This window comes from Marmota marmota, unplaced genomic scaffold (assembly GCF_001458135.2).
Source record: "Marmota marmota marmota unplaced genomic scaffold, marMar, whole genome shotgun sequence".
In the NCBI taxonomy this organism is placed as follows: Eukaryota; Metazoa; Chordata; class Mammalia; order Rodentia; family Sciuridae; genus Marmota; species Marmota marmota.
Window position 1 is genome coordinate 3,704,066 of NW_025999897.1, and position 21,992 is coordinate 3,726,057.

At 35.9% G+C, this 21,992-nt stretch overlaps 1 protein-coding gene across 1 annotated transcript in view; it reads left to right on the forward strand.

Moving 5' to 3' along the window:
• Cep112 (centrosomal protein 112) overlaps nucleotides 1–21,992 on the forward strand; it is a 435,668-nt gene that overhangs the window by 192,133 nt on the left and 221,543 nt on the right. Inside the window, exon 20 of the mRNA XM_048798206.1 lies at nucleotides 13,495–13,677. Within this exon, the coding sequence (XP_048654163.1) occupies nucleotides 13,495–13,677 (183 nt within the window). The remainder of the gene's footprint in view (nucleotides 1–13,494; nucleotides 13,678–21,992) is intronic.

Here is a 21,992-nt window from a genome sequence, read left to right on the forward strand (position 1 = left end):
TAAGCAATTAGAGACCCTGTTTCAAAATAAAAAGTAAAAAAAGCTAGGGGATGTAGCTCAGAAAATAAAGCATTCCTGGGTTTAATCCTCAGCAACCCACTCCCCCCCAATAAATAAATAAATAAATAAATAAATAAATAAATAAATAAATAAATATATATGTGTGTGTGTGTGTGTGTGTGTGTGTGTATTTCACAATTATGTGTAACTATAATATACTAATAAAATTGTGAAAAAATGCTTAATAAGGAAAATTGATGAATTCTTTAAAGAAATGATATTATTAACAGAAACCATAAACTATTACATTCATATTTCTGTGTCCTTTTGTTTTTTCATGAAAAAGAGAGAGATGATACAAGGGTAGGTTCTGATAGGAATTATATGAAATATATACAAGGATATCTCAGGTGATGCATTTTTATTTTTATTACATCTGCAGTCCTGTTCATTAGAATCAATGCTGAGAATGCAGATTTTAGCCTGCAACTCACCAAGGAAAGGTAGAGGCAGGAGTATGAGCTAATATATTTTAGGATAATATTTATTGATATCATAATGTATGAACTTTTTACTTAATCTTTTTTAATTACTCTTTTTTTCAGCAGAAAATTTTGTTAACTGGAACAACATTCCCCCTCACTACTACAAAATTTTAGTATTTTTACTGTGAAAGTTGATTATGAGAAATGATGTAAGTAGAGATCTCTACTAGTCAGGACTAGCACATAAAAGTGAAGTCAGTTTAATTACACCTGTGTTCTTCTCTGAACAGGGTAGCCAGGCTGGTAAGGACCAAGGATTAGAGGTAGTGTATCTGTTCTTCACAGAGCCATCTGACAAGGTCCTTCCTATGGGGAAATATGGCTTTGTATTGATACCTTTCTGTGCTTAAGTGATAGTTCAAAGGACCATTTTTGAATGATTCAACTTCAGAGGGTTAGTTATACATAGAATAAGAAAAATCAGTTTCTGAAGATTCAAACAGGTTGGAATTAGGTACGTCACATTTTTTGAGGATGAATACGGAATTCCATGCTTTGGATTAGAAAATCAGTTTCTAAAGTAGGGTGGGAAGCAAGAAAAACAGGCACAGAGGTAAGTGTGGAGTACAGGGGGAAGTGGGACAAGAGAGGTAGTAGAGATGGTCCTAGTCTGTTATTGACATCTCAGGCCACATAAGGAAAACATCAATTCTTGTCACCATGTCTTAAGCAGGATACTGACAAACTTGAACACATTCATGGAATTTCCAAAAGTATAGCAATGTCTGGAACCATGTCAGAGGGAGCATTTAACTGCCAAGAGGAAAGAAGACTCAGGAGAATTGGGTCTCAGAAATGTAAGATCTGTGTTTCCAGAGGACATGAGGCTTGGTGGATGTGACAGTAATCCTAACAGCCAGTGGTTCTTAGGACCTGCTCTACATGTGTTCCATGTGTTCAGCCACCTCCCATCTTCACAGTACTCCCGTGAGTTGGGTACCAGGACTTATTTCCAGCTTACGTACAGCCAGTTATGTAACTGGCCCGGGGTCCCACAAAGTCAAGAGGTGGCAGAGTCAGAATGGTGAGCTCACAACTTCCACTCTAAACACACTACCTTGGTTTTGCAGGGTAGAAATTGAACCTATGTATAGATAGTACTATGAGGAATATTTTGAGTTACTTCTAAGTAGTACTTTCCTACAGAACTATTTGTTTATTCAGAGATTTGTGTTCTAAGAAAGTGTGTTTCCCAACATGAGCATGTTGAAGCATGGGCTGGAGCATTGTGGAAGGAGCTGTGCTTTCTTGGGGGCTGTTTCTCCACCAAGGCCCCTTCCAGATTCTGTGACTTTCTGCTCATTCTCTGGATTGGACTCCACACCCTTCCCTTGTCAGGTATAGACTTTTCTGGTTCCACCACTGAGTCTTTCCTTTGGGTTTCCTACTATCAGGGCTTCTGCCTACTTTTTTGGTAACCATTTAGATGCAAGTGTGACAGGTTTTCTATTCTTTTATCTTATTTTTCTTTAAAACGTAAAAATTTGAAGGTTAAGATCTTAAAATTCTTGCCAGGAGAGAATTTAGGTGCTGACCACCCAGGGTCCTGCTTCTCACACTGGGTAAGGCAACCCCCTGGTATGGGGAGCAAATTGGGTGAATGGGAAGCTGCACATGTGCTTCCTGGAGTGTTCCACAGTCACTTGATTATTTTGTGGGAAAGCAATTAGTTTTACTAGTGAGGTAACATTTATATTAAAACAAACAGACTTTCCTGTTTTGTAAAATGTGAAGTTCCCATGAATTTTTAAGATAAAATAGGACATTTCAAAGAAACTTACAGCTTGCAGAGGCTGCTTCAGGCTAGGCCCTCCAGTCCCACAGGGGGATGCTATTCATTTTCACTGAAGCTAGGGGTACTTTGGTAGAAAAGTTTTAGAAGCTCTTATCTGGTCTAATCTGCACGTTTTATAATGAGGGAATTGACATTTAGAGGAAATGAATGACTTGTGCCTTCTGGGCCTCAGTTTCCTTCTTCACTTTTAAATTTTGAGCCCCTCCCATATAGAAAGCATCATGCCAAGAACTGTAATGGAAGTGGAAAAAAGCAAAATGGTATTTTAAAATATCTTAGCCCAAATGCAGGCATAAAGCGTACAGATGTGGAAAGCAAAACATCAAACACATGGGATAAATACTCACACAAATATCCTGTAAAGCCCAAGCTTTCATCAAGATTTCCTGTTTCTTTCCTGTATAACCCATTGGAACAAAAAGACAATTCTAATTGTCTTTTCACAAACCTCATTCATGTTGGAAACAAACAACCAAGCAGGCATGCTGGGATTTCCTGAACTGTGGAATTTGGGTTTTGGCAATCCTATCATATCTTTCTTTAATCTTACACTTTATATCTTCTCTTTTAAAGCCTTTAAAGACAAATGGAGTTCAGCAGATAAACAAGTGGTCAAATTCTCCAGAAAGAATAAATGCTTTTTGTCAGTGAATACAAAGAACTCTCCAGGGCCAGCCTCTTACAAGCCACCAAGCCACTGTTACTCCAAACAAAAACATTTGGTAGCAAAGACAGTGGAAGAGACAAAACAGCAATTAGGCAAGATAAGCAAGTGGGAAATTTTAAATAAGATCAGTTAATTTAGAAAGCAGACAGCCTGGGTTTTCCAGTCCTTTCTTTTTTAATTGTTCTCTTAAATGAGGCTATTTTGTCTACCCTGCAAAAGCAGAGGCAGAAAGCACAGGGGAGATGGAGATGCTCACTGACATGCGGTCTCAGGCAGCGGAGAGTATGGGAAGGACTCTCCCCACAGGTGGAGGTGCTGGCCTGAGAGGAGGGGCAGATGCCCTCTGCTGAACTAGTGAGAAGGAAGAACAGAGGCACAGAAGTGTGGAGACCTGCCCCAGGCAATGAAAATGCTCTAATTACTGAAGGTTTTCTTTGTGGAATAGGAGGCAAGCTCATTTGCCGAGTCAGGAGAGTGGAGAGAAGTGGAAATGGTGGGCAGCTATTTTGGTTGTCACAAAACTGATAGGACTAGAAAAACTCGGTAAACTTTCTTTCAGTATTGAAGTCCCAGGTATGGTTAATAACCATGCATTTGCAAGTCTCCTAAAAATCTCTTCAAAATGGATTTTTATATGATTTATTTCTAAGCATGCATAATTTATGTCGCTTTTATTCTCTTTGGTGTGCTCTTACTTACCTCATCCTATGCTTTTTAAAAGTCTTTTTTTTTTTTTTTGGCTTGGCTTTCCTTTTCCAATTTGTAATGAATAATTTTTGAGCCCCAACAACAAATCAGCCATAGTGCTCCTCAGTGGTAATCAGGCTCTGTTAGATAACTATTTCTTTTAATAACCCTCTAATTCATGGAACTCTGCTATGCCACCAGTCACAGTTGGGTCCTCTAGGCCACAGGCTAAGTACTCAATTTGGCTACCAGGCTGCCAAATCAGAGACCCAGGCAATGAAGCTGTGGAGCCTGGATTTACAGAATGGGTATTAATAGGTAGGGAAGGGCAGTCAAGGTCAGGAAGAAGCTTTTTTCTTTTTTGGCCTGAAATTTTTCTCATTGAGCCTAAAATAATTGCCACTTTTACCTAGACTGGGAATTAGGGTGCAAAGATGAGGCAATTCTTCAGCAACAGTAGAATAAAATGGGTGTTTACTTTCAGAGATATTTTATTTGAAATTTGTTTGGATAGCAATATGGGAAACTCATTGTAACCTTTATATATAAAGGAAACAATACAATAAATACATTTAGTATACATTAGAATATAAAATATTGATATATTGCATTCAATATAATATGTATAATACATTTAATATATATTAAAAATATAAAAATGGACATAATGCCTTCTTGGTCAATCACTAACTCAGTTTATAGAGCAACTACTTTGTGCTAAATACTTCCAGGTGCCTAGGAGATGACAGTAAACAAACTGTCTCTCTTAAAATATAAGGTGAGGTAATGGTAATTCTACAAAGAAAATAAAACTAAAGGGTTTGTCAGTGAAGAGGCTGTTTCATAGAAGGTGTTGTTTTATATAAGGTGTTAGTTTGGTTCGTTCATCCAGTGGAGACTCTGCTGCAGTGTAATACTAAGACCTGAGGAGAGCAAAGGAGGAAGCCACAAAAACCCCTGAGGTTGAGGAGAGAGCACTCCAGCAGAGTCAGGAGAGGTGCAGCAGGCATGCCATGGAGCCAAGGCTAAGCAGGGGGATCGTATCAAGTGCTGCAGACGGTGGTGGTGAGTCTGGGTTTCTTTCTGAATGTGAGAGGAAGTCCTTGGGGGCACTTAAGCAACATCTGGTTTGCATCTTAACAAGATCATTCTGGCTGCCGTGTGGATCATTGATGGTAGTGGAGATGAGAAGCAGGAGGGAAGCTGGTTTGAAGGTGATTCCAGTGGTCAGGCAAGTCACTGCAGTGGCTGGGACTAAGCTGGGTGTGGTGGGGTGATAGCAAGACACCAGATTTGTGGTATATTTTGCAGGCCAGATTTGTCAATGGATGTGAAATTGAGTAGAAGCTAGGAAGAGACTTAGAGGTTTTCCAGTTGAGCAATCAGGTGAATGCTGATGACAGACCCTGGGACATAAACAGAGAAGAAAGGAAGTCCCTGGACAGAGTCGAGTTACACCTGCAATTAGTGATGGGAAGGAGGGGGAGGAAGCAGCAAAAGAGACTAAGAAGGAGCAGGCTGTGAGGAAAAAGGAAAAACTGAGAAGGTGTGACTTCCCAGGGGCCACATTCGGTAGGTTTTATAGGAAGGAGATGAGATCCGTCTATCTCAGGGGTTGCCGGGATGGGAAGTTAGGTAGGGACTGACACCTGGCCGTTGGCTTTGGCCACCTTGACAGGACCAGTGTCAGTAGAATTTGAGAACAGAAACCCAAGTGCTGTGGGTGGAGAGAGTAGGATGTGATTAACCCTTTTGAGTAGGTTTTGAAGGAAAGGGGAGCAGAGAAATGGGGTGGTAGTTAGAGGAGTAAGCTTTCAAAAAGTGAGATACAGTAAAAACATGTTTGTTAATGAGATGATCCAACAGAGAAGATGAGATGTTGATGGAGAGTGATGGGGAATCGTGAGAGCAACGTGCTGAATTTGGCAAGAGGGGATGGAATCCAGCCCACAGGTGGAAGGACTCAGCTTAGTTAGCAGCAAAGCCTATAGCCACGGAGCTGTGGGAAGGGCAGGCCCAGTGCAGGGAGACAAGTCAATTTGGTGTTGAGGAAAATGAAGCATCTCTCTTCTGATTACTTCTGATTTTATGTTTTGATTGTTCCTGGATGCCATGTTGTTGCATTCAAAATGAAGAACAGTTACGAAGCCTGTGTTAGGTGAGGGGGGTGATTTATAAGGTGGTTGACCTGTTTGTCAGAAAGTTCCATATTAGCTGACGAACTTGGATGATTGTTAAATATTATGTTCATTCAACAGCAGTGATGTACTAGGTTAAGATGAATGCACATTTCATCAAGAACTGAATGTGTCTTAGAGAAACAAACATAAGTTAAAATATGAAGTTAAGACATGTTTTCCCCCGCCACCATTTTGAATTTCATCTATCAAAATGAATTTTTAATTATTTCCCAATTTGTTTGGTGTGAATTGTCTATCATTAAACCTTTTTTTTTAAAAAAAGCATACATTATACAAAGCCTTCCAGAGTTTCAACTGATATGTGGAAGATAAAAACACAGAAAATTATAGCTAATTTTTCAGAAAATTTTAGAAGCAAAGAAGTTATTTTCACTCATTACCTCCAGGTGCCATGTGAGGTATTTTGAAGTGCTAAATGGGAAACATGGTCTTAGGGCAGCACTTGCTTCTGGCACATGCTTCACTCGGCACCGCGGTCATCACTGGTACCTTCAGGCTTTGTCTCACAGTGCATCTTGAGCTTTGGGAGCTTCAGCAGCCATTGGTCCCTGGCTCTTGATGGTTGATTAGAGAGAAAGAAGGATGAAGAAGCAGTCTACGCTGGTACACCTGGTACCATCTCTAGTTGCAGTGGTCAAAGCAATGTTAAACCTTTAAATAAAGAAAACATGATCTGTTGATCTGAGAGATTTCGTGGAATGTTCCTTTTCTTTGTATCAAATCTTGGAGCCACGTGGGCACCCACAGATTACACATTCTATTTCTACTCTTGATGTGCTGGTTGCTTTTTTCTATCCTTTGTGCCTTTTTCAATTAAGATGTTGGTCGGAAGTCAGACTATATTATAATATTTTCTATACTAAGATGTATTTTTACTGTGACTCCAAAGATCCAGAGCAGTATGTATTATCTTCAAGGGAGTCTTATTTCTCATGTAATGAATGTTTAGTAGCATATTTTACATCATATAGCTGCAATTAAAAGTTTCCAAGATCTTTTTGAAAAGTTATGAGATCAGCTTAGTGAAACCCTGCTAACTTTACAGGAGGCTTTGTATCATTGGAGCTGAATTTCCAGAGCTTTAGATAGTTAGGAACTTATTTTGACATTTCAGATGTGCTCTTTTGCATATGCAAATTTCTCAGAGACATAACTGAATAATGTTAGGTCTCTGTCTCATTAAATGCCTTGGCTTGATGTACCTGTTTATTATTGTGGATCTTAATGCCATAAGTCTTGTGAACCATATCAAAGTAATGCTAAATTTCACAGTCAAGAAACAAAAGTTTTCCACAAAGAATGCTTAACTAGTATATAGAATGATTCTGAAGTATTACCAGGAAAGATAGAACCCTGTCTTTGGATGGCTGATATTTCAAAGCAGATTGTCTCTTGAACTATTAATCTGATGATCAATATTATTTTGATAAAATTCATAATGTTTGAACTTTTATTAATATTGATTGATTTATTGATTGTTACTGGGGATTGAACTGGCCCTCTTCCCAGTACTTTTTATTTTTTATTTTGAGACAGGGTCTCCTTAAATTACTGAGGCTGACCCCAAACTGGGGATCCTCCTGCCTCAGCCTCCCAAATCTCTGGGGTTAGAGGCGAGCACTACTACATGCAGCTCATCTCTTTTTTTAAAAAAAAGTATAGCACACTTACAATAGTTTGTGATTTTCCTAGGTAGTGGTCTTCACTGCCACTCCAGTCACTTGACCTGAGGTGGAGGTAGATACTGGAACTGCCTTCGCAGTATTGAGAAAGAATCAAAAGTACCAGAAAAGTGAGAATATGAGGGTGGTTTTGGTGCTGTAGACCAGAGAACTCACCTCTAGGAGAGTCTATCTTCAGTAGAGTACTGAGAGGCACTCTGGTAGTGGGACACTGATACCACTGAGTGGTTGCATTCTAGAAGCATCCTCTGTATTCCAGGGCTGACGTTGAGAGATTGAGAGATGCTGCTCTGGATCTTTCAGCAGGATGGTAGGGTTCCACAAAGGCAGACAGCATGTGGAGCACTCACTGTATTCTGGAAGGCCAGAGTGATTCCTGTCACTGAAACAAGGCTAACTGGCTACCAAGGTGTCTTGTCCTGTAAGGACTTGAGGTGGGTGAGTGGAGCTTGGTATTCTGGGAGAAGGTAGTCAGACAGCCAGTGAGAATACTAGTTGGCTGGCACAACATCCAGAGCAAGTCCAGAGTTGGCAAGTGTATTTTACATCATATTCCACTTCAGGGGAAAAATCATGGTCTTTCACAAGTTTTTAGATCTAGGTCAGTTCACAAACCCAGGCCCATTTGTTGGAAGAAAGGCTGTATCCCTTGTTAAAGACCCAAACCTGACCGCCACAAGGAAGTATTCCTCCAAAGGGAGGTGATACCCTCTGATATGGCAACTGCACACAAAGAAGAAGGAAGCAAACATTCTACCCAAATCCTAGCTTCCAAAAATGACTATTGTTAATAATATTCTTAGTAGTATTACAGAAATTTCATGAGATTGATAAGTATAAGAATATGCAAGTACAGAGACAAAAGCAATTTTCTTAGAAACAGGACCATGCTTAGAAATAGGACCATTATGTGAAATTAGTTGAAAAAACAAGAGAAACTGAAAGAGGTTCAGAAAAATATTTCTTTTTTTAAGAAATGATTCCTTAGATTGTTAGGAAGTATTTATTAAAAGTATATTGAATAAATGTTATGGTTTAATTTTGAAGGCATTATTTACCCCCTACACTAAAAACTAAAATTAACTTGCATACAGTTCCTACCTGTCCCTACCATTCTGTTTTGTAAATTATGGTATTATTTGTACATTGTTGAAATATGTGCCCTTTGTATTCTGTTCTATAGTTGTCACAGTTCTATAGACATAGTTTTTTTTTTTTTTTTTAAATCTGCCATGTGCTCACCACCAGGACTTTTGGCACAACTCATATCCAAGTTCTTTATTTGGACCTATCTACTGACTACTGAGATTTCATCATTGAGTGACTTTTTTGAGAAGAGCTTATAGTTGTATTCATTGCATTTTTTCTTGCTGGAGAATCATTTGTGTTCTTTTAGCTGTAAAGGATAACTTGACTGGGCATAAACTTCCTTGTTTATCCTTTGTTTCCCTGAAGCTTTGTACATATTGTCCCATTGTCTTTTGGTGCTACGCATTATTCTCAGCTCCACTTTTCTAGTCATCTCTTGTTTAAATGAATCTTATCCTCAATTATTACTTTTTTCAAGAGTGTCTTGGGTTTTTTGAGTTTTTCCATGTTTGAACTTAGTTATAATCTTCTTGAGCCATTATTTTCCTGAATCATAATTAATTTCTCTTGGTATATAGTGTGACTTTTTGATACACACATTCTGTTCTTCATTCATTTTGTGAAAGTTTCCTGATAGCACATTTGTATGCATGCAGATTTTCATTCTATCTTTCTTCTCTTTGTTTCTTTCCTGGGCCTTTATTATGATTTTCTCAGGCCTTTTGTCTATGTCAGTGATTCAGTCTTTAGCCATTATTTTATTTAATTCTTTTTAGTTGTAAATGGACACAATATCTTTTTGTGTATTTATTTTTATGTGGTGCTGCAGATTGAACCCAGTGCCTCACACCTGTGAGGCAAGCGGTCTACCACTGAGCAGCAGCCCAGCCCTTTAGCCTTTATTTTTAACTCATTATTGTTTTAATTTAGAATTAATTTTGTGACCGAGTTATTTCGATCCTTAGCTAATTCTGTTGTTTTGCCTTCTTTGAGTTCTTTTCATTACATTCACGTTTCATCGAGCTCTCCTATAACTGGCTCTGGTTTTAAAGGTGTACTTTTTTTCTCCCTCCAGAGTGATGGGCCTTCCTTGGTTTCTTCATCCTTTCTTTTTTCCCTCTTTCTTACTAAGTCCACCCCCCACCTCACCACCCCCCACGCACACACACAATGTAGTGTTTTTATAGGTGTCCAAACATGTTTTCCCCTCATCTTACTTGGGCATGAAGTGGGCAAGCTTTGTCGAAACCTATAAGCTTTTTCTAAATTCTAGTATAATATGCATGAATTCTCTTTGACCGATTTTCTGCCTTTATTTTCAGCCTGGTTGTCTTTCTCTGAGTTTTAGTGTGAGAACATAAATATTTTGTGGCTTTTACTTTTCTGTAGTTTGAGACTCAGATAGGGATGGAGAGTCAGAGCTTATTTGATATATTAATGAAAGTTCTAAGCAACCTTTGTTAGAGAAACTGACATATCCTCTGTCTTTTAACAATTTACCAATGCTCTGTTCCAGAGTTCGCTATGCTTGTTAGAGGGTGGTCTCTCTTTTTTTGATGGGAACTCTAAAGCCTGTGTTTTGTCAGAATCAGCTCCAGTTTTTTTCTTTCTCAGTTTTATTCATCTCTGGCCTATAGCCATTTTCACTCTGTACAGTTCCCCTTCTTATCCCCCATCTAGGCAGAAGAAGGAAATGTGAGTGTTCCATCTTCAGTCCATTTCTGTCTAAAATCGGGGTATCCAAAAATATTTCTCAGAATTATCTCAAGTCATCAGTTCTATTTCTGGGGCATGGGGATAAAAAGACAAATAAGTTGTCTTACCAAGTGAGTAAGAATCTTCCTTTTATTTCTTTATGTATCACATTTTGAATTGAAATTTATGGTCAAGAAATTATTTAAAAATATTTAAATTTTTTAGCCATATTTGCTGGCACTATGTTCACTATAAAACTGTTAGCAGGTCTTAAAATGTAGATTCCAAGACTCCCAGAGACTTGGTAATCTCTTAGCTGCATCTTTGTCTTCCTGAGCACCTGGAATGTGGTCCTGTTCTTGGGCACTTACATGAAACATCTGTTGGAATGAGAACATCAACAGCTGTAAAATGATTCTAGTCTGTGGTGGAAGACTGTGCTCTCAAGGACTCAGAACTTCAAACCTTCACTCTTGAGTTTCAGATTCAGAATGTATTAGAGTTGCCATTCATTCTATTAGACGTTACTCTTGGTTCACCCAAAGTATATAGTAGTTCAAGGTAAAGAAGATACACTACTTCTTTTTACTTCCAAGATGTACCTTCAAGTAAGGGACCAAGCTGGAAGGTCTGAAGGACTCTTCTAACATTTGCTTACTTGGAAGAGGACAGGGACCAGTAAAACTTAGATTTAGCACAGATCCACTTCAGTAATTGTCTTAGTGGTTATGAATACCATCACCAATATAGCCCCAGAATATTAGGGAGTTTCCCTTGACCCTACCATTTATCTAGAAAACACACCTCTAAGAGAAGATGACAACTAGGAAACCTAGGCTGAGACCAGAAAGGGCTCATAAGATCTAGGAGTTAGCTAAGCAGTGTTGGACTAAGCAGATAAACCTCAACTATTTCACTTAAAAGGCTCAACAACCTTGAGATTTATTCATTAAGAAGAATCACTGGGCAACAGGCCCTGGCAAAGTAACAAACCAGTAATAACTTAGGAACATTTATCTTTAGAGTTTAAATTTTGTTATAACGATTTCATTTTTTTCTAGTTTTTTAAAATAAAATGAATAAACATGTTTGAACATGGGCAGATCATTGGTCAATCTATAAGAACAATCAGGTTACTCAAATTAGAATGGTACTGTGAAAGTATATTATTACTAGATCCAAAAATGATACAGCATCATTATAATGATTATACATCTAGTTTGATCATGTGTCTTTGGGGGATTCTGCAATTTTTTGGCTCTAATTATAGGTCATTTGGATACTTGTAAAATATTTTGCTTTTTTCAATTTTAAGTCATAGTCATTCTCCCATTTTTTGAGACTTCTGAAGATTTCAGTATAACTTCCCCCTCCTACTTTCTTTCAGTGTTACATATGCAAGTGATTTTGACTAAAGTTTGTGATTTTATTATAATGACACTTGATAGTATAACACTGAGTGGAAATATGTGTCCAAGAACTAAAAATTCTTCAACTCAATAATTTATAGCCTCGGCTGCCTGAAAAAGTGCTGTAATAACAATACCATTTTAATTTGTCTTCTGTTGGGATTATTGTTATAGTTAATATTAGTTGTATGACTCAAAGAATAAATCATACACATGTATTGTAAATAATCAAAGAAAACTGTACTACTTGGCATAGTATATGCTAGTAGAACATTTTTTATACAATATTTTTCTTATGTTGCCAACAGAGTAATATGGAAGGAAAACGTGAATTTTAAACAAATTCACTATAAAACACCTTTGGTCTCAGATTAAAAATACTTTTTTCCCATATTATTTGTACATTATTTTGTTCTGATAAGTGTACATGTTCAAGAGTTAGCATTCTTCTAAATAGTTTAATTCAATTATGAATGGTTAGAAATCTATTTTTAATTTTCCAACTCTCTAAGTCACAATAATAAAACATTTAGAAACCTGTTTTAAAGCACATTTAATTTGTGTTTTGATTCTTAATTTGCAATTAGGAGATGAGAATTTCAAATTTCAAAAGAAAATAACTTCTGATATTTAGTGCAGTGTGCATGCCTGGAGAAATGAATGCTATAGCTTTAAGATAAGGTAGTCTGGTGATTCATTGCAGGAAACAAGATCGATTTGGAGCAGGCTCCTACTGTTAGCTTTTTTGAAGATGGATTCTCACGCCGAAAATAACACAACATATTCTAGATAACAGCAGTTTTTCCCCCTGAAATCCACCAAAACTGAAGAAAAATCCAAGTGACTGTTCTTAGCAGCTGTGTGGCCTGGAGTTCACTGGGGAAGCTGGCTTCCTGCAGTCCCCTATTCATCACCTGCTTCAAAGACAGCCTGGCTGGCTATAGTTTGCAGGCCAGGTAGGGTGCCATTGTGCACAGTCTGGGAGGATTAATATCAAAGCTGCGGCAACCAGGCCCTTGGTCTCGGGCTGCCATTCAGTCTAGCAGGGAGAGGCTAAGACTGGCCAAGGTCACAGTCTCCAGTGTGGAGTGGACTGGGAAAGGATCTTGAGAATAGAATGCTTTTTATGAAATCATGGGGCAAGCTTGCAACACAGCAGGTGCTCTTCTGGAAGACATAACGTGTGTTTATAGTGCTATACCGTGGCTGACAACGAGATAATAGAGCTTCGAAATTTATCATTTTATTTTTAAAAAGACAACTGTATATACAATAATCCAGATGCGTATTTAGCTCAGATCTTTTATTTGAAAATCATAAAGAAAACTGATCGATTTAATTGCTGCTTTTTACATCTGTGTATTTAAGCAAAAAGCAAAGCGTACTGACTATTAACCATTTACAACCATTGCTGATCAGTAATACTGGAATCTTGGGGAGGAAATACCTAGCTTTCGACATAATTTTTTTTCAATGTTCAGATATTCATGTCAACAGATTGCAAAAGGATTTCTTGAATATGCCCAATAGTCTTGAATATTAGGAGGTTTGGATAAAATCCCCCCACACACACACCAAATGAGGGTATTTCAAGGGTGAGGTAATAATGACGCAAAAATAAAATTTTCAACTTGGACAAATTCGAGAAAAATTAAGCTGTCCATGAGTTGTCATGACGACAAGGATGTTCTGTTGATGAACTGTCCTCCTCATTGTCCAATCAGATAGTAGAGCTGAAGCTGGAGCATGAACAGGAGAAGACGCACCTATTACAGCAGCATAACGCGGAGAAGGGTAGCCTAGTCCGAGACCATGAACGGGAAATTGAAAACCTGGAGAAACAGCTTCGCGCTGCCAACATGGAGCACGAAAATCAAATTCAAGAGTTCAAGAAACGAGATGCGCAGGTAATTACCAATAATATTTGATAAAACGGGTATCTTTTTAAAAAGTCATCAGCGTTTAATGTTTTCTTCTTATTCTTGTTGATGCACGCTGTTTGATCATTTGCAAAACTGACATATAAATGTGATTTTTTTTTTTGTTTTCTCTTCCCCACCTCCCCGTTTGGGGGATGAATAAAGCTTTAACTACAGAAACCACAGGTAGCCAGATTAAAAATCCCATGGCGCGCTATAACTTGGCCCCTTTCTTATAATCTTGTCTCAGCTCCTTTCATGATGGGTTTTTTTAAAGGTATCTACCCCTTACCCCTCCCCTTAGCCTTAGAAAATCCCTAAGAAATATATCAGCCTCACTCCTTGCTTTTTGTTTTAATCTCTGTAGGTAATCAAAGCAGCTGTTTTCATATTTGCTTTTCCTCCCTAGTATTGCTTTTTTTTTTTTCATGAGCCTATTTGATTAGATCACTCAGATGGTAATTGATAAAATGACTCCAGAGAAGGGCTATTTCCCATCAGGTCTGTTGCTTTTTCCTGCATGCACATACACATGCCTTCTAGCCTCCATCTCTGTAGTCCCTGTTGGAAGCCATTTGGCAGAATAACCCCCAGCTGTGGTAGCATTTGACTCTTCAAACTTATGGATGAAATGTGCACTGTCAGCATGGAAAATTATCTTTATAAATTTCAGATGAAAAAAAATCTTATTGGGTATGTATCTTTGTGGTACAATACATTCTTTAGGGTATATATAATCAAGGGCCTTTAATGTATCCTCTTGAGGAGATTGCTGTGAAATTTTATTAAAGGAAAATTCAAGAGCAATTGACAACAATAAAAAGATAATTTTCTTTTCTAATAAGACCATATCATATACTAGGTCTAAATACCTCTTTTCCCATTGAAATCTAATCATACTAACCACACCACAGATAAGCTTTTCCCCCTATTTGTCCTTCCTCCCAAAATAATATAATTTTCAAACAAAAAAATAACTCTTGTGTTATGGTATATGTTTTAACAAGTCTGTAATTATCTAAGCATAAAAATACTGCTAATTAAATAAGATGCTAATTTTTTGAGTGGAGAGCGGGAGGCAGTAAGGCAAAGAATGGGAGTTATTGGTTATTTTTCATTTGACCTTGGGTTGTCTTTTACTTTCAGAGAATAACTGGTGCAATATAAATATGCTCAGCACAGGTTTTTGGCTGATAATATACATTTGTAGAAAAATTTTTTTTAGTTTGTTTTATGGTGGCATGCTAATCTAAAGGTAGTCATTGTAGTAGCTATGGTACTAGGATAGTCATATGGTTCCTATTAAATCAACACACATTATACTTTTGCCATCAACCTCATTAGAGCCTTTTAAAAAATATATGCTGGACTTTTGATTTTCAGCCATACAATTTATTTAGAATATTTTCAAACTTGTATTCTCCTTCAGACATGATGTTAAACCCTACCATTGTCTTGCCATTATAAGGAAGGAATATGGGGTCTGAATCAGTAAAGGATCTGTTTGCATACTAAAATCAAATAATGGATACAATAAAATACATTAATTTACATAACTTCCTACCATTTTGGTGCTTGGTGGAAAGCCGACACAAGTGGAGGCCGAATTTAGAGGAAATCTTTGTGATTTTGTATATGCCGGATCTGCCATGTAGGGCGCGGTTCATCCAATCATAACAAAAGGGAAATTTTAGAATTACTATGTATAATTAAGCCACAGGGATTGTATAATTTGGTTATTAATTGAATTTCTTCACACAGAAATATTAAGTATGAGGGCTATATGACCTCTTCATATGTTGTAGTTTAGAATGTTTCTCGTATTTTGTGTCTTTCTTGGATCGTTTTACTAATTAGAATTGCTGTCATGGGAATTCCAGTAAGCAATGGAAACTTAGGCTAAATTCATTCTTGGCCAAAATGAAAATAATTTTGTGTGTTTTGTACTTAGTTGTTTTTAGAAAATAGTTTTTATAACTTTCATCAATGTTATATTTTATAAATTTTAGCATGCACACCAAAATGCTAATAATTTCTGTATATCTTTCGTTATTCATTGAGGTCATTAATTCAGAGATTTTTTCAGGTAAGCCCTGAATTTTCAAACTATAGCTCTTCATTATTGTGGTCTAAATAGTTTATTGTGTAATTTAGAAATCTAATTCCATTCACAGATTGCAAAAAATACAAAACAAAACAAACAAACAAACAAAAAACCCCAAAATGGACTTTTTTTTAAAAAAAACAGAAAATATTTTTAAATTCACTGTGTTATTTTGTGCAGAATAAAGCACACAACATAAATATTAGATTGCATGATTTTTTTTATTTTAGTTCCAGAGAGATTTGATTTTCAGTTAATGTTTGACTGTTCCAGTTTAGTAATGGAGGCCATTTTGTAAAAAGGGTTATTTGAAATACTTAACCACAAGAGGACCAGTACGACATCTATTTGGATACTATGGCTTTGTTTGCAGCTTCTCTTCCATCAGATTCTTAAGTAAGGGTGATACCCTAAAAATTTATTTTTGGCTTCTTCCAAATATGTGATATAATTATATGCCAATATGAAAGTCATTATTATATATTAACCTGCATTAAGGTAAATCAAACCAACTGGGAATTCCCTTTTGGTGAATATGTTTTACAATTATTAGGTTATTTATTCTAATAATTGCTATTTTATAGAATAATGATAAGATATAGTAATGCATCTCAGGACGGTTAAACATTTTTCTCATTTCATTTGGTATAGTTAACTGATTATCCTGTATATTATATTTTCGTCACACTACTTTGATTTTCAATGGTAGGATATATTGTGTCATAATAATCCCATTTGCTAAAATGTTCATTAAATGTTATTACCCTCATATAGATGTTCATGATTATTTAAGAAAATACACCAGATCAATAGAAATGAAGACATAAAAAGTTAAACCTCATTGCTAAATATTTCTCATTTACTAGGACCCTCTTATTGAAATTATTTTGGAAGATGATTTGATTGATTTTATCACAATTTTAATATGAAGAAAATTTGTAAATATCAGCTTCTTATGACGTGTCAATTCTATATGTAATTCTTATTTTGCCTTTGTGCTGTGCTATAATGATAGAATGTCTACATTTTATCTTGTTGAATTTGAAGAAAAATACAACGTAGGTTCCTTGATCCCTTAGTTGTCTTTTTCAGATCCTGAACCATTTAGAGATTGCTTACTCTTTTATGTCTGTTACCCATGTGAGTGGTATATATGAATACTGTATGACTGTTACATAGAACCTTTGTGATCTGCCCCAGAAGTGATGTCACTTCTAGGATGGCTATGTGACCTGTTGTAGTACAGAAAGATCAAGAAGTCAGGGTAACCAACAGCTGTAGTAAACGACCCTTGGTATCTCTTAAATTGAATATGGCATTCTTGGAGAAGGTTATCAGTCATATCTAAAAGTACATTGAATGTAGCACTTGTTCTAGGGTTCTTGTATAACATTGGTATCTAAATGCCTTTGATTTCTTAAGCTGAAAATCGTGATTCTAATTATGATTCAATAATTTTTGCATAGTAAGTGGACAAATCATCTTGATTTTACTATATTGATTTTGTATTGAGAGGCTGAATTTATCACTGATTCTAAAATGTGGAATTTGTAGTCTCCTCTACTTAAAGAGTTTTTCTGAAGATTTTTTAAAATTAGGTTTTAATGCTATTACCATACTCTCCATGAATTTGAAAATATGGGCATGAGGCATAAGTCTCCATTTATAAACCTGTTGTGTGTATATTTATTGAGGTGATTAAACACAGCTACCATTTTCCAAGGTTACTAAAAGGACAAATTTAAAGTATGTATGGTCTGAACATCAATGGTATACCTTCCTATGTACATGGTCTTTGAGCTCAATAGTATTTTTCTCTTGAGAGTATTTGATTTTAATTTCTTTATGTGCCTTCTTCTTTTAAAAGGGATTTAATGCAGTATTTTATAATAAACATATACTTAAATATAATAGAAACTAATAATTAAGTAGTATATGATATATAGCCACATTATAAAATTTATACTTTAAAAATACTACAGTTAAATGTCATTATAAAATTTATACTTTACAAAATACTATAGTTAAATGTCATTTTTACCTTGGAACTTGCCTAGAAGCCACAGCAAAGAAGGAAACATGATGAACTGTGTGATTCTGTTTATGCAATGAAAGATATCTTAACTTTGCCCCTAGCTCTCAGCTCTGAGAGAAATTTATGGAACGGGACTAAATATGAACAACATTGACCAATAAATGATGATATTCTTTGCATATTAAAACATTCACAAATAACTCTGTTGGGAAAACTTTAAATTCTTAAATTTTATAAAATGTAATAAACAAATTTTCTATTAATGTGCCAGACTTTCACTCAATTTATTGAGACTACAATTATTCTCAAAAAACAAAGCTGCTTTGAGAGAGATAATTTTTTAGATATTATAAATCCTAAGAAAGTACATTTTAAGTCACAGACTTACCAAATTCTAGTATGATCATTTTATAACCATTCTTGAAACCTTACAAATTATCTTTAAAAATTAGAAACATGGCTGAGATTAGAAATAGTTTAGAAGCTAATGCCCTAAATTAATTTTCAAGTGTGTTACTCTCTTATATCAGATTCTCTTGTCCTCTGAATTTATGTTATGAAAAACTATAATAGGAAATTTTAAAAATCAAATGATAATTCATTTCAGAAATAAAATATTTGTATACCTTAAAATGGCTCACAAACCTTACTTGCCTAATCAAAATACTATTTCATCATTAATATTTATTTATTACTGTAATTTCTTTTGTTCTGAGGTAGTAATGATTTTTTCTTTCTTAGGGTCAAACTGATGTGATTGCTGGGAAAAGCTCAACTATGGGAGCTATATTTCCCCCCCAACCTGTGGGGCTCTCACTGCTAACCCTGGCAACCCTGCTTTTTGTTTCCCTTTTCTCCCTGTTGACGCACAGTTTCATCAGGGTGGTTGCCTGGTGCTCCAGCTGTGTACACACCAAACTTTGATACTTATCCCTGACTTACCCAGTTATTTGTATTAGAGAGAAAGTGGATTGGAAGTGAGTGTATTTTAAGTATTAAGGGGGTTTACTGCAGTGGACCACATTTAATTTTCAGTCATTAGAAAGTTGGTAGGAAAAACTTTTTAATTCTTTACATTTATTTTGCTGAAAGAAAAGACTTTGGGAACAGATTCCTGATAAAACCACACATTAAAATTTTCTATGTATTTTCTTTAGATGAAGTTTTTTAAGAATAAATTTTTAGATATTGATGGACCTTTATTTTATTCATTTATCTATATGTGGTGCTGAGGATCGAACCCAGTGCCTCACACATGCTAGGCTAGCAGTCTACCACTGAGCCACAACCCCAGCCCCTAGGTGAAGTTTGTATATTATTATTTAACTGCTGTATTTAAGGCAGCCCAATAACTTTCTATATACTTTTAAAATACAAATAGAGATTCTCCTAATGAGACCATTTTAAAAAGCCTATGGGGGAAATACTGTTTTTTCTGACACCAAATCATAGGTCATATAGAATTTATCAAATAGAGAAGGACAAAAATTCTTCTCATATTTTAGCATAGATACACTGAAGGGAAGATTTAATTTATTAGTATCCAGGAGTGGTGCATCTCATAGTATTACAAATGGATTTTATAATATGCTTATTGTACTTATGAATTGTAATATAAGTTAATATTTATACAAATGTTGTTTCTTATGTGCTTAACCAGAAGAAAATATAAGAAAGTGCCATTTCAAGTAAAGCTTATGTTCTTTGTAGGTCACCAGCTTCTTTTTCTATTATAATTCTAAAAATTCTGTAAGTACTTTTATTTTACAAACACAAAAGTAGCAAATATGCCTATAATTAAAGTATTACGAATAAGTCACCTTGGCCCTCATCATGGAGAAAATTAAGTTTAAAACAAAAATATAGGCTGGAAAAGAAAATTTATTCCTCTAAGAAGGAACCATTTGTAGAAGTATTATACAGTGTATCTGTAGCCCTGTGCACAGTTTTTAAATGTGATAGTTACCATGGAAACCACATTCTATGGTATGTGGTCCACTTTTAGCTAAAGAATATTCCTTTAAAGGCAAACCTCCCAAATAATAACATGTAAAGTATTCCTTTTGAATTAGCAATTTTATATTAACTAACAGTCATTTCTTTTAAAAAAAATTCTGTCTTTTGTTCTCATTATACTTAATGGATTTCTTTAGAAATACTAAAATTGTTTTTGTAAAAGAGGTAATTAATTGCTGGAGATACTTTAGATACAGAGTATAATGTGATCACTCTGCAGTGGTAAAAATGAGGATGATTGCAAGAAGCCAGGAATCATTGCATAAAGGTTGTTCTGCTAGATGTGAAGGTTTTAGTCATATCAATTATCTAAGTATCTTGAAATAATATGGTCAGATTAAGGAATCTAAAGAGAGGACTACATCCAATCGTTTTCAATTTATAGATAAAGAACCTATAATTCAAGGATATTATCTTGTTCCAGATCATACAACTAGCAAATCAGGACTTCTTTATCTTAAAGCAGTGCTCTTTCTTGATATCACAGCCTCCTCCAAGAAAGGTTTTAGGTTTTGGGGAAGACTTGGACAGGCCAAAAAAAGGGAAGAGGGTTACGTATGATTCTTTGCCTGGCACAGGAGAGACACTGATATGATACTCCTTCCTCCTTGTTCACAGTATTGAGCAATAGCTGTTACATTTCTTTCTGTGATTTGCAATACTTGATGTTGCTCCAAAGTCATAATTCAATAATGATGGGGTTTTTTTTGTTTTTTTTTTTTTTTTTGTTTTTTTTTTTTGGCACCGGAGATTGAAATCAAGGGTACTTGACCACTAAGCCACATCCTCAGCCCTATTTTGTATTTTATTTAGAGACAAGGTCTCACTGAATTGCTTAGCGCCATTGCTAAGGCTGGCTTTGATCTGAGATTTTCCTGTCTCAGCCTCCTGAGCCACTGGGATTACAGGCATGCACCACTGTGCCCAGCAATAATGCTGTTTTATTTCCACTTAGTAACTAGCACCTCATAAACAGCACTGAATTTTTATGTTTGTGTATGTTTAACAGCAGCAGCGGCAACAGTAACAACTAATAGTTATTGTGTGCCTTTTGTGTACTGAGCTCTCTGCTAGGTCCTTTTATTTCATTATCTCATTCAACTCTTTATGAAAATGAAATTTCCTTCCTATAAACTGTTTTGACCTTGCTACCTGGGCCAGAAGATGACCCATTTTATTGATAAGAGAAAACTCAAAGCAGAAATAAACTTTTTAAAGTTATATAACTAGTAGTTAGTGCAGCTGGGACTCTTGGCAAAGTCTCCTGCACCATATGCCTCTTACTCATGGAACATGTTGTCATTGAATTTTATGTATCCCCATAAATCCATTATATTTCCAATTTTGGATTGTCCATGTAGTATTAGGTTTAAAGAAGTAGTACTCACAGCTTAGACTATGTAAATCCAAGTCAAGTTTTAGCCAGTAGTTTTAATCTTTCTCTAAAACCACAGTCTGTGACCATCTGTGTGTGTGTTTGTGTGTGTCCCCCCCCTTCTCTCTACTGGGGATCAAAATCAAGGGTGCTATCAAATTCAGGGGTGCTTTACCACTTAGCTACATTCCCATCCCCCTCTCCCCTTTATTTGAGGCAGAATCTTACTAATTGCTAAGGCTGTCTTCAAATTTGAGATCCCGGCTGGGGTTATAGCTCAGTGGTAGAGCACTTCCTTCATATGCGTGTGGCACTGTGTTTGATCCTTAGCACCATATAAAGATAAATAAGTAAAATAAAGGTATCATATCCATCTACAGGAATGTGCCATCAGGCCCATCTCATTTCCCTATTTTGAGATAAATTGAAGTATGAAGAGATGTGCATTTCTTAATATTTTCTTTGGAATATATATTTTCCCAACTTTTAGAATTTATAGAATGGAAAAATAAATGTATTTTTAAAGTAGCTTAATTTCTGGTTTTCATATTTTACTGAAATAAAAAGGAATGTCCACAGTACGACTCAATAAGGTTTAGGTTAATGTGATATACCAATCTTTATAAAAACTACGTAAGAATTTGCATTTGAAAACTGGTGATGTATGGTTTGTTATAAATGGTTTACTATAGGTAAATGTATGTTAAATCCATATATTAATTTGGAATATTATATATCCCATTTATTTTATGGAATGAATTTTTAAATCTCAG